Genomic DNA, 13,299 nt, shown 5'->3' with positions numbered 1-13,299 from the left:
CCTGAGCACACGTGTGAACCTGAGGCAGCTGGGTGAGGGCCTGAGCAAACGTGTGAACCTGAGGCTGCATGGTGAGGGTGTGAGCAGGTGTGTGAACCTGAGGCCACATATACTCACACTCAGAAGACTGTGGAGTGCTGGGCTCGGGCAGAGTCCCGAAGGTGTGAGGTCGCTGTCAGAGTCCTGGTGGTCTGCTGCTATTGGGCTGAGTGCCTCCTGAGTGCTCAGCACTGTGGTGTCGGCTGGCGGGCCCAAGCTGGGACTGCACGGGTCGAACGTTGGCCCCTGGACGGGGACCAAGCAGCCCCTCGCTGTCCAGAGCAGCGTGCTGAGCTGGGCCGCGGCCAGGGCAGCTGTGGCAGTGCCGGTGCACCCGTGGCATCTCTGGGCGGGAGCACAGCGCTGCCCTTCCGGCTGCCCCGCTGCCGCAGGCCGTGCTCGGGAACCGCGGGCTCTGCGGCCCAGTGAGAGCGGAGAGGCGACTGTGAGACCTGTCTGGGAGGGGACTGGCCACTTTCCCGGACGGAGGCAGGGAACCAAATTGTATTCCTGTCTTTGCGTCAGAGCGATCTGAGTCGTTAACTGAAATGTTAGGCTCTCAGACCGTCTGCTAGGTCACCATCCTTTGCAACCTAAAGAACTTGAATGACGAGAAAGTGGAGAAAACGGGGTTGATTTCAGGTTGGTTGGAATAGATTCCACATTCTATTTGTGGAATGAGTGTTAGAATCAAATATAGCATATTACAGTGCTTTCCATATTGTGGGTTAGGTGAGTTGTAAAAAAATTTAGTGGGTCATGAAATCAATTTAATAACTAGCATTTTTCCTTGAACTAAAATAAAATTGATAATAAAAGAGTAAGTAAGGAGACCAGAGATTTGTTCCAATGAACTAGAGTAGTAGAATAGAAAGAAAAAGGTAAATAGAAAAGATAAGAAAGGGCCAGTGTCGTTCCTTTCTCCTTGTTCCGTCAGCTGCACAGGTGCACGTGGACCAGTGTAAGACGCATTCTCACTGGGTCATGGTCAACAGTTTGAAACACGGACTTAGAACATCTCGCAGGTTGTTAGTTGTGTTCTAAACACAACATGTTTTATCTAATTCTGGTTTCAGAACATCAAGATAGCGTGTCTTCTGATCTAATCCAAGATGAAGAAAAAGATGTCGTTATGTCAAATGATGGTAAGTCAGTCGGGTTAGAAACAGTCTCTGTGGTCCTGATGGCCATGGCTCGTGCTGTCCAGTCTTAGAGAAGGACACTGTGTCAAACACAGTCCAGCAGTGGAAGGAACTTTGAAATAACTCCGCTGCTTTTCTTACTCTTCGTAAACACTTTGAAGGAGGGGTAAGAAATGGCAGCGTGCATTTTATTTTAAATATTGAAACTGCTTCCATGTCATGATAATGTCATGAGACTCTCCCCTCGAACCCTCCCCAAATACCCGAACCTCAGCTCTACCTCAGCTCCAGCCTCTGTGTCCCATCCTTCTACCTTTCCCTCGCTTCTCAGCTCTTCATCACAAAGCCCCAAAGAGCTGACGTCCAAGTCATGGTCCTCCTCCATGAAAGAAGGGACTGAGAGGGCCAAGCCAGAGTTCTCCTTAACAGGGAAAATCTGGGGATCTCTCTCTCTCTCTCTCTCTCTCTCTCTCTCTCTATATATATATATATATACATACACACACACACACACACACAATATTTATAAATATTTATGTAGAAACATATATTTTCTAAATCTGCCTATACAAATCATATATCCAAAAAATACTCATCATCTATCTGTTTCCCTTTTTACCCCTTCTTTCCTGAAGCTCTCTGTGTGGGAGGGAGCTGGCACGCGCTGAGAAGTCCCCCAGTGATTTCACTGTGGGCACCAGGGCTTCATGGGGAGGTTGGTAGAACGATGCTGCACTGAGCTGTTTGGCAGGATGTCTGCTTGCTCATATTGCCCATGGGACCATGGACAAGCCACTGTCATGAGTGGAGACTCCACATAAAAGTGATCTAGCATCTTTCGACTCCTAAAAGAGTGAGGCATTCAGAGAAACTTGGAGTAGAAGGAACAAGAGAGGAGAAAATGAGAATAACTGTGAACATCGATGTGCTTTAAATACTAAAATCTCTGCTGTTTAATTCTCTGTTTACTGCAGTAGATTCTTCAGATCTGATTCCTCAAACCATCTCTGAAAAGCCACGCAGTCAAGAACCCACAAATGGTAGGTGGTAGACAAAACAGTCACTAGTCTTTCTTATTCCGTAGATGGAACTGGGTGGAAGAGGGTCCAGTGCCCCTGGATCCAGCCCCTGCAGACCGCCCCCACCCCCCTCCCACACCTCCCTGTGCCTCCTTAGAACCTAGCTTCCTGCTTTCCTAACAAGGCCTATTACAGTGACAACCGAATCTTCCCTAAGAATAAGTAAAGAAATGGAGTCCAGATTTTCAAATATGTAGCTGAGTTGTCACGATATTTTATGAAAGCAAGGCTGATATAGATTTCTCTGTGGTTGGCTAACCAAGATGCTAACCCATGCCTGCACACATGCATTTAAATGTCTAATAGAATGAACAAATCCGTTGCACCTTCCATTCTGAAAACGGACAGTCTGAAAATGGACATCGTGAGAGTGGGGCTAACCAAGGGGAGTTAGCTTCTGTGCGTGGAGTGGAAGCAGGACCAGAAGGAAAGGGAGCTGACAGTATAGCGGCCGACAGAATTCAGAAGGAGGAGCACAGGCGCCAGGGGAGGCTGCGCACAGAACCAGACTGAGGTCAGGAAAGAGGCCCGCATGCAACTTCGCTCTATGAAAATGTCTTGATGGTCTGTGGTTTCACTTCCCTCCAAGAATCGCTCTCACACTGCACCCCCCCGCTTGTGAACTGGAGTGCACACAGGAGCCCAGGAGACAGAGGAAGAGGGGAGCAGAAGAAAAGCTAATAGAAATGTAAGTTCCTAGTGCATTGTTGAAATAGTTACATCTTTTTCCTTTTCTTCCTTTTACAGATTCTGAAGGCAAAAGTGTGGAACAGCAACAGATCACACTAGACCAACTATAAAATTACTTGGTAATGTAATTAAATACAGGAAGACCCATGAGTGTCTGTACTTAAGGAAGAACAATTTGAAAGATTTGCTTCAGTCTTAGATCAGATTATGCTAGACAATTAAACAACAGTGACAACACACACAGAAAGTCAACGTGCAATCACCTGTTACCTGGATCCACTCATATGTTTGCTTTGACTGCATTTTACCATACATTGTTTGATGTCGGTTGCTGTTTTCCCAACTACATTAAAATACAGTTGTCAGTCATGGCCTCCTGGCCTATGCATCCTCCTGAGAGAGCCTCTTCCTCCTGACCTCCTTGGCCTCCACTGATTGGGCCAGAGTAGACACACCTTACTCAAGGAGAACCAGTCAGGTTTTCTCTTGCTCTCCCAAAACGTCTGAACTGAGAAAGTGGGTGAGTAAGTTGGTGTCGGAGTGATGGGGATGGCAGTGAGCTGGAGAAGGCACGGGTCGCCTGTGAGGTCTGCAGGGCTGGCCAGGCTCACCGCCCTTGCGAGACGTGGCTGCTGCTGCTCTCCCTTGGGTTTGCTTGGTGTAACTATCTTTACAATAAATCACTCTTTTACTTTAGCTTAGAGTGAATAGGTTCTAGGTCTTGACACCAGCTGTGGCCTGAATAAACTGAATTTTGAAAGAAAAGCATATTTTTACCATGTAATTGGATTGTTTAAGTAAAAATTACAGTCTTTTATTAAAGCAGTAGTAGTCAAACCAATACGCTCATGCTTTCAAGCTAATAGGACCCTCTACAAATGCCAATTAGGAACTTTTGACAGCCCAGCAGTCGTGTTAAAAACTGCTGATATCTGTAGTTTTAAATAGCTTTCTCTGTAGTTTTAAATAGCTCTAAAGTACAAATGACTTTCTGAAAATCCAGGGAATTTCAGATGCTTCTTCATTGCTTCTATGCCATCGTGAGTCAAAACCATGACTAACTTGTGCTTGTTTCCAAATTCAGCATGTCACTTGATGATATGGTGACGAAAACCTAATGTCTGTCTGTCTGAAGGACTTTGGGTGAGGTTTGGTGCCCTAAACCTACCGTTCCCTGCCTCTCCTCGTGGGGTCCTCAGCCGGAGGAGTGACCACAAAGAACCGTCACTGGTGGGACGTGGCCTGGTGCTCTGTGCAGAGCTGGGCGCGGCGGCTGCCCTCAGCCTGCAGAGCCTCTTCATGGCAACACTGAGCTAGATCGGAAAACGTGACTCAGACCAAGAAGCCCAAGCAAGGCCTCCCGTTCCGTCCCCTGAATCAGGCGTGCCAGTCACTCGTCAGCAGGGACCAGGGAGGAAAGGTGGCACAGAGAATACCGCGTGAACATGCACCGCCTTTCAAGGCCGCGGCCCCGCCCCTTAGCGATAGTCTTCCCAGCGCTGTGGGTCCTGACGGATCAGGTAATCAGCCGCAGCTCTAGAGGGCGGGCGTCCAGGAAGGGCTAGAGAGGGAGGGGGCACTTTCTCCTCTTTAAGGACGCTGTGGGAACATTCAGCCCACCCCAGCAGGCTGTCCTTTCCAGCATGAATATGAACCATCATAGGTTTGCACCGCCCTAGGAGCACTGGGATGCTAGGACGGACCTCACAGGAGGACAGAACAAGGTGATCTTAATCACTGCACCCACAACCACACATTTGTCCCCAGTTATGATAAGGTATGAAATTACACCAGGAGGAAGGTGTTAGTGTTCGCCATTTATTTAGAAATAATGACGGTGCCATTTCAGAAAGATCTCTCAGAGAGGCTTCTGTTCTGTTTGTCTTCAACGATGCACAGCTCTCACAGGAGCCTGAAGCACATAATTGACCAACTTGGGAAAGCTCAGGCTGGGCTTCCCATTAAAGTAACTTTAATGTGAGGTTATTAAAAATACTTCCTCTGTGTTATTAGGACTGTCGTGGTAAAGGCTGAGGGAGGAATATTCAGGAGAAAATGTAATAATTACTCAGAGGAAGCCATTCTGTGAATCGTCGTTACTCTCTGGGTCACGGAAGTAAGACTAAGTGTGTCCATCCTTGTAACGGGAGCCGGCGCTGCTAGTCCAGGACTCCCTACGACCTTGTCCCCATTCACGTGACCAACAGGCCTCTGATCTGTTGGGCTGGTCCAGGGGCGCAAGCCTAGGGCATGGTAGCACTAACCCTTGGTAGATTTAATCTAGTCCTATGTGCCACTGATTGGTCTAGGAGCAGTCGTGTGACCGAGTGTTGAACAATGATGCATAAGGAGAAGTCTTCTGAAGGTGTGCCGGGGAGGGACGGAGGGAGACAGACAGACTGAATGAACCGTGTGCAAGGAGAAAGCACTTAGGTTCCACCTACCTCCTTCCTGCTAAAATGCTGTCCTACCTGGATGGACGGAATGCTTGCAGCGTGGGCAGCCATCCTGGGGCCCTGATGAGAGACATCACCAGCAGGGTGCCACCAGGGGCGTGGCTTTGTGGAAAGATAGAAAAAGCCAGGCACCTGGGCCTGAGGCCTCGATGAATCCCAAGAGGCTCTGAACCAACTCTGGACCAACTTCAAAATTTCTGCCAAATAAATCATAAATAACTTTATGATTTAAGCCCCTGTGAGTTGTGGGTTCTGTTAGTTAGAGCCCATGAATATATGCTTTTATATACGACAATTTATGCTGACAGCCAGCAGCTGGACAACGTGACAGAGAACTGTCTTCCAATTTCTCATTGTTCCCTGGTAGTCTAGTGGTTGGGTTTCGGTGCTCTCTCTCAGTTTCTTATTGTTATTTGTTTTAGACAGATGAATAAGAAATATATTTGGATAATGTATACAATTGACTTCTACTCAGCCAGGCTCAAAACCTGTATTGACTCCTATATTTTTAATATTCTCCCCAATTCCAGTTAGTGAATGCCATCAGCCTAGTTCAGTCCTAGGCTGGTGGTTTCCAACATTAGCGTGAATCAGGATCATCTCTTAAAACAGATTTCTGGACCCCATCTCCAGAGTTTCTGATTCGGTGGGTCGTAGGCAGGGCCTGAGAATTTGCATTCTTAACAAGTCCTCAGGTGACACTGACGGCTGCTGGTCTGGGGACCATGCTTTGACACCCACTGCCCTAGCCTGAGGGCAGTCATCTCCTAAGTCAGCCATCTCCCTTTGCCCACGCCTATACCCCAGATACTTTAGTCTGAATTTCACTTTCGGACCACAAGATTCCTCTCCATACTTACCAGTAAATTGTTTTAGGACTTCTTAATGCCATCCAAACTGGTCCACCCCAATCCCGTGAGCCTTGGGTTTGCTGCCTCCTGCCTTTGCACATAGCATTTGCCCTGCCTAGAGTGTCTTTGAACCTTATCTCATTGAATCCTCTTTAGATCTGGCACAGTGGGGTGGCCACCTTCCCTCCCTGGCCAAATTATTCTTTCTTTCTTTTGATTTCAGAGAGAAGAACATTATGGGACTCCAATAGAAGAAGTAGGTTAAAGAGTGTTTTCCTCCCTCTACCCCCTACCAGGTGTGCGTGGGAGATGATGTCATCTATAACCTTCATTTGCTCCTTTGCTAGCCTTAATGTAAGCATCTTTAACTCTGAAGTGTTCTGTCCTGGGACTGAATGCTTACTCATTCTGCAGAGGATGCAGAAAGGTCACCACACTTACAGCTAAGCCACTGGAAGCAAATCTGGTGACCCTCCCAAGAGAAAGCCCCTGCTCTGCCCTCATGTTAATTTCTTCTGGGCAGAAATTATGACCCACAGAGGTATCTAGTCACAACTTTCTCACTTCACTGGTACAGAGAAGCATGATTTCTATACAAAGGGGCTGTAAGCAGGGGTCCTGCAGAGGACACAGTCTCCTCCCTTTTTGTAGTTATGCTTCCCATCTCTGAGAAGGCAGCCACAAACCCAGGTGGGTCTTGCTCGAGAACCAAAACGCAGTAGTCACACTCAAGTAATGCCATCAAATCAAGTTTACATTCACAGCCCCCAAAAGTTACCTTGATTGAAAAGTCCCGTGATGAGCTCTCAATCCTTGTGCTGCCTTAACCTATGTGTTTGACGTGGTTGATCATTTCCTTCTCTCTGATACACTTTCTTCACTTGTCTTACACCAGGGCACGACTCTCCCATGGTTTTCTTGTTTGTCTGATAAACAGATGTTGACCATGCCTTGTAAAGACAATGAGAGATAGAGAGGACTTGGTTAAGTGGCCTTTGCTAGGTTCCTCCCTGTCTTTCACACCTAGTTTATATTATACTATAGTTATCTTATACTATAGATTAGTATAGCTCCTTCCTGGGACAAGCCTTCTATCTTAAATTATTTTAAGCAGTTATGGGGAAGGTCAAAGTTTCTTCCTGAGACTTTCATTCTTAAAAAGTAATCAAGCCAAAGAGACACGTTTTGGGGTAGCAAATTCTGATCCCCCACACTGGTTCCTCCTCTTGTCTCCTCTTAATGTTGGAGTGCCCTAAGGACCTGTCCTTGGTTATCTTCTCTATCTACACATATGTTAATGATCCCATCCAGTCCCATGGCTTTACACACCATCTATACGTAGGTAACTCCCAAATTTACATCTCTAGGTGGTCATCTCTTCCAAACGTCACACTCCTCTATCCTACTTGAGATTTCCACTTAAATGGCTAATAGGCAAATAAATTAACAAGTCTCAAATTTGTCTTTTAATTCCAACATCTCCCACCCCAAATCTGCTCCTCCCACAGAATCTCAATAAAGGAGAATTTCATCTTTCCATTTGCTCAAACTAAAACCCTTGGAGTCATCCTTGACTTCTCTTTCTCCAATATTAACACCTAATCTCTTAGGAAATCCTGTTGGCTCTACTTTTAAAATATTCTTATGGATTTGCCAGAAACCAATCTCCACCATCACCACTGTGGGCCAAGCCGCCACCATCTGCCTTGTGGATTATTGCAGAGCCTCCTAACTGGTCTCCCTTCTTCTGTCCTTGACTTCCTACAGATTGTTCTCAGGGTTATAGTCAAAGTGATGCTTTCTTTAAATGTGACAGATTGTACCTCATCTATTTTCAAAAGCCTGTAGAGGCTCTCAGTTTACTTCAGGGTAGAAGCCAAGGTCCTTACAGTGGCCTGAAAGGCCCTGTGTTGTCTGTTCTCACCCCTGCCTTTGCACCCCTCTGATCTCCTTTCCTGCACTCTCCCCCAGGCTCATCCCATCTGCTCTGGCCACACTAACATCCTGGCTTATCTTACATCTGCCAGGGACTCTCCCACCTCCGAGTCTCTACCTGGAACACTTTCTCTAAATGGTACTTGGCTAACACCTTCAGTTTCTTCAAGTCTTTGCTCAAATCTCACTTTCTTAATGAAGCCTACATGTACCATGCTATTGAAGGGGAGCAAAATAGGCCATCCCAAAATATGCCTTTTTGGCATATTGATTTGTTTGAACTGGTTATTTTAAAGAAACAGCAGACACAGGTGAATCTCTGAAAGCTGAGTAGAAGTTACCCTTCCGTGGGAGACATTTACATTTATAAGGGAAATCTCCATTTGTAAGGGTGTTCCCCATTCTGTACCAGGAAGAGGATGATTCTAAATCTCAAGAAACTGTTATCAACAGAGAAAGCAAAGATTTAAATTTACATAACAACCTCACCCTTGTTTACTGTGCTTTTCCTGGCCACCTCCCATAAACTGGCCTATCTCTCACCCCTAACATCTTTTGTCTTTAGCTGGGGATGTTATTTAAGGTGGTGGCCCAGGCCGTTTCGGGGAGTTACTCAGTTTTCCTGGGTCTCTCCCGTGTATACAGGAGGTATACATGTTATTAGACTTGTTTGTTTTTCTCCTGTTAACCTGTTTTTTCTGACAGGGGGTCTCAGCTGTCGACACAATCCATGACCAACCTATAAATCAAAATCGGAGTGAGTTTGTTATGAACCAAAGTGAGGATTATAACCCAGGAAGGCCTTGGAAGGTGTTCCAGAGAAGACTGAGTTTCAGTACAGTCTTATCTTTTTAGAACAAAGAAGATACATTAAACACACCCAGGATACATTTTCAGAGAGGTATTCAGTTGCAGGTTAGCAGGTGAATGTGACCATGATGCCAGGAAAGGGACTAATCCAGGCCTTACCAATAGGACGTTACCAATAGGGCATAAGAGGGGAAGGAAGCATTCTTTATCTCGAGAGAGATTCCTTACTTTACTGGATAAGCAGATGTACGATGTATGTTTGATGGGCCATAAGTCAGGCTTTCTAGTTCAAGCCGAATCAGTTTTGAACTCGAATGTTACTCCGTATACCTCAATATGTGACAATCTCTTGTCACAGCCAAGAACCTTAGAAGGGTAGCGGGAAATTATTTTCCTTCCCCGACACTATTTAACACTGCAGTCTGCCCCTCTCAGCAATCTCAAACCCCTTGTCTTGCTCTGCTTTTTGTTTTATTCCATAGCTCTTACAAAAGTCTAACTTTATTATTGTTTGTTCATATAATATGCTTATTATATTGCCCATCTCCCGCGCTAGAATGTCAGGGATCTCCATCTGGTCTCTGATGTTTTCTGAGCACCTACAACAATGTCTGACACACGGTTGTGATCAATACATGTTTTCGACCCCTTTCTTCTAATTCTGCTAATACTCATTACTAATTCTTGAAGTATAAAAGAAAAGGAAAACCAGCAAGTCTCCAAGGAGGTGAGAAGGTTATCTCCTAGGGTGATGGCACCTTGACAAAACCCGCCACCCAAGCCTGCGCTCCATCTCTGCAGGTTAGACGTGGAGTTTGCAGGCATCACTAACGATCCTCACACAACAAAGCCAACATGACTACTGATAGAACAAGAATGCCAATTTGTAAATCTTAAATATAAAATAGAGCTACCAAGAGGACCAGATGTCCACAGCCCTAACTGAGCATTCACCTGTGCGAGCTGCATGGAGACACAGGTTATAGTCAGAAGGCTGGAGTCAGAGCAAGGAGAAGTATTTAGATGATTTTGGAATCAGACAACCTCAGACTCTAATTCTAATTAAGTTTTGTCTCCACAATAAATCCATATACACCACAGACTGGTTGAGATCATGGACAGGGCACTCTCTCTCAGATTCATTCATTCAACACATTTCTTGAGTGCTTTATCATGGGTCACGCAGTGTGGGAAGCAAGCACTGAAGATACAGGATGTAACTCTGCTCCCAATCCCAATGAGTGGGGGTCCCCCCGCCCCCACCAACAAGCAATTCTCTGACACTAGCTAGTTGTCCTATGTAGGGGAGGAAGATGATTACTCTACCCTCCAGGTCTTTCTGGCTGGTCTGGGAATTAAATTGACATGAAACAGAGTAACAGGAGAAAAATCAAAGTTTAGTAACATGTATACATGGGAGAAACCCAGGAAAGCTGAGTAACTCACCAGAATGGCCAAAGCCGCCACCTTAAATACCATTTTCAGCTAAAGGACAAAGGAGGATGTTGAGAGTAGTGGTTTGAGACTTCAAGGGGGAGGAAGGCAATTTACATGGAGATGGAAATGCAAATGGACCAACTGTAGACAATGTGACCTGAGAGACTCATTTGACCCTACATTACAGTTACCTTATGTTATGGCATTAGCTCCTTCCTGGAACAGGCCCTTCTATTTTAAATTCTTTCAGGCAGTTGAGGGGGTGGTCAGAATTTCTTTCAGAGTCTTTTGTTCTTGAAAGTAATCAAGCCAAAGAGACACATTTTGGGGTGGCCAATTCTGATCCCCCACACCTATAATTCAACTCAATTCTGACACTATCTGCTTAGAAATAGGGTCGGATCCCACAGGTTAAGGACTCAGTCTTACAAGACCGCCCTCCACTTCAGACACCAATCAAAAGTCCGGTTGTCACCTGTGCTTCTGACTGGCTGGCTATAGATCAGAGGTTCCCACAACCCGCTCCTTGGGTTCAGTTAACATGCTACAGCGGCACATGGAACTCAGGTGAACATTTTACTTACTAGATTACCAGTTTATTATAAAAGCATATAACTCAGGAGCCAGATGGAAGAGATGCATAGGGCAGGGTATGGAGAAAGGGTGCAGAGCTTCACACCCTCTCCAACACGCCACTCCCCCCAAATCTCCAGAAGTTCACCCACCCAGACGCTCTCTGAACCCCACCCTTTTGGGTTTTCAAGGAGGCCTCATTGCATAGAAATGATGGATTAAATCACTGACCACTGGTGATTGATTCAACCTCCAGCCCCTCACCCCTCCCTGGAGGTCGGAGACTCCAGCTCTCTAATCACAGGGTTGGTTCCCCTGGCAACCAACTCCCATCCTTCAAGTGCTTCCGAAAGTCACCTCATTAACACAACAAAAGACACTTCATCACTTAGGAAATTTCCAGAGTTTTAAGAGCTTTGTGCCTGAAGGGGGACAAAGGCCAAATATATACTTATTATAATCACAATATGGCACAGGGACAAGAGGAAAGAGCTGAGGGGAGCAGAACACCCACCCCAGAACATAGCACTTTGGCACGTGGATCATTTAGAGCTGAAGATAATCGGGGTCTGGCAGACTCAAGAAGAGCTTTCTGCCTTCTCCTTAAGTGCCTAAAAGAATTTAGATGATAGGGCATTTGAACCAGGAAGACAGCTATTACCAAAAACAACTGATATCTTGAAATCCGAAAGACTCATCTGCTGGAGTCTGCCGGCGGGGCAAACGTCTGTTCACCAAACAGGTGCTCCTCTCATTTTCCTGCGAACTATCTTCCTCCGCTTTGAGACCCAAGACCCCACTCGTTTGTCCTCAGTTCAGATGACATCTCAGCCTCAATTGCCTGACTGCCGGAGAGTTTCATGTCTTTCTGGGGTTCTCCTATGTACGAAATTTGTTTTTCTCCTGTTAATCTGTTTTATGTCAATTTAGTTATTAGGCCAGCCTGAGAACCTAGGGGGGAAGAAGGGAAAAGTTTTCCGCCACACGGAGCTCTTGTTCCTGCCTTTGAGGAGCTTGCATCCTAGGAGAGAAGACAAATAATAAACCAGTAAACATAGAAAGAGCCCAGATGACCACAGGCTGTGCTGATAGTGATGAATAAGATGGAGGGGTGTGCTGAAGCTCCTTCAGAGAGGGTCGTCATGGAAGACTTCGGTGAAGCCTGAAGGAGGCGTTTGTGTCCTTTGGTCAATATCTCCCCTTTTCCTCCACCCCAGCCTCTGGTAACCCCTGTCTACGCTCTGTTACTTTGAAGTCAACTTTTTATTCTTTTTCCTTTGATATAATTCCACATATAAGTGAGATGATGTGATATTTGTCTTTCTGTGTCTGGCTTCTTCTGTCACCGACTAACTGCCTTGAGTAACTCAAAGGAGATTTCAAAAGCACTTAACTGTTTCTCAAAGTTAGGTTAAGAGATGCAATCACTGAGCCCCCGATCCAGCCCAAACCCCACCGCAAGAGCAACACCTGTGCAGACGGGCCGAGATTTGTCCAAAAGTTACCTTTGCTTCATGTTAATGCTGAGATCTCTGCCCTAGGAGGACCTTAGACTTTATTATGGTAACATGCAATGTATGTGAGAGCATGTTTTCAAACTGCACCTGCACAAGCGAAGACCCACCTCTCCATGTGATGACAAAACTTCCCTTTTGAATATTCATTCCCTATCCGAAATAAAGGCACCTGTTTCCCTTGCTCGGGGAGCCACAGCTTTGGAAGTGACTCCCTGTGGTCTCCTTTATTTGCTGCAAATAAATTTTACTTTGTGTGACAACTACTTCTGGTGAAGGCTTTGATTTCAACTCACCAAGAAGCAAACCCACTTTGGTTCAGTAACGATTTCAATTAGCATAATATCCTCCAGATTCATCCACATTGTAGCATATGAGATGATTTCCTTCTTTTTCAAAGCTGAATGATATTTCCTTGTCTGTATATACCACATTTTCTTTATCCATCCCTCCACTGATGAACACTTAGGTTGTTTCCATATCTTGGCTACAGTGAATAATGCTGCAATGAACATAGGATCGCAGATATCTCTGAGAGATACTTATTTTATTTCCTTTGGATTCAAAAGTGGCTTCCCTGGATCATATGGTAGCGGTATTTTTAATTTTTTGAGGAATCTCCGTATTGTTTTCCATAATGGCAGTACATATTTACATTCCCACCAGCAGAGTACAAAGGTTCCCTTTTCTTGAATCAATTTTTGTAACTTAATTTTCCCTGAAATTGTTTATCAGGTATGTAAACATGTATATAAAATTATCCTGTGATTTAT

The 13,299-nt window shown here is 45.5% G+C and overlaps 1 protein-coding gene across 5 annotated transcripts in view; it reads left to right on the top strand.

Moving 5' to 3' along the window:
- MDH1B (malate dehydrogenase 1B) overlaps positions 1 to 4,938 on the top strand; it is a 30,016-nt gene extending 25,078 nt beyond the window's left edge. For 4 of the 5 annotated variants that reach the window (XM_046658843.1, XM_046658841.1, XM_046658844.1 and 1 more), the window contains 3 exons: positions 1,116 to 1,184; positions 2,156 to 2,221; positions 3,008 to 3,706. In XM_046658843.1, coding sequence (XP_046514799.1) covers positions 1,116 to 1,184; positions 2,156 to 2,221; positions 3,008 to 3,060 — 188 coding nt within the window. In that variant the 3' untranslated portion in view covers positions 3,061 to 3,706. Of the gene's footprint in view, positions 1 to 1,115; positions 1,185 to 2,155; positions 2,222 to 3,007; positions 3,707 to 4,034 lie in introns of those variants that run through there. The other variant, XM_046658842.1, reaches the window with a different exon arrangement.
- Positions 4,939 to 13,299: the final 8,361 nt, after the last annotated feature.

The sequence above is a fragment of the Equus quagga genome, chromosome 4, assembly GCF_021613505.1.
Source record: "Equus quagga isolate Etosha38 chromosome 4, UCLA_HA_Equagga_1.0, whole genome shotgun sequence".
Taxonomy (NCBI): domain Eukaryota; kingdom Metazoa; phylum Chordata; class Mammalia; order Perissodactyla; family Equidae; genus Equus; species Equus quagga.
The sequence above is the reverse complement of the archived record's forward strand: the minus strand, read 5'-3'. Positions and strand labels throughout refer to the sequence as shown.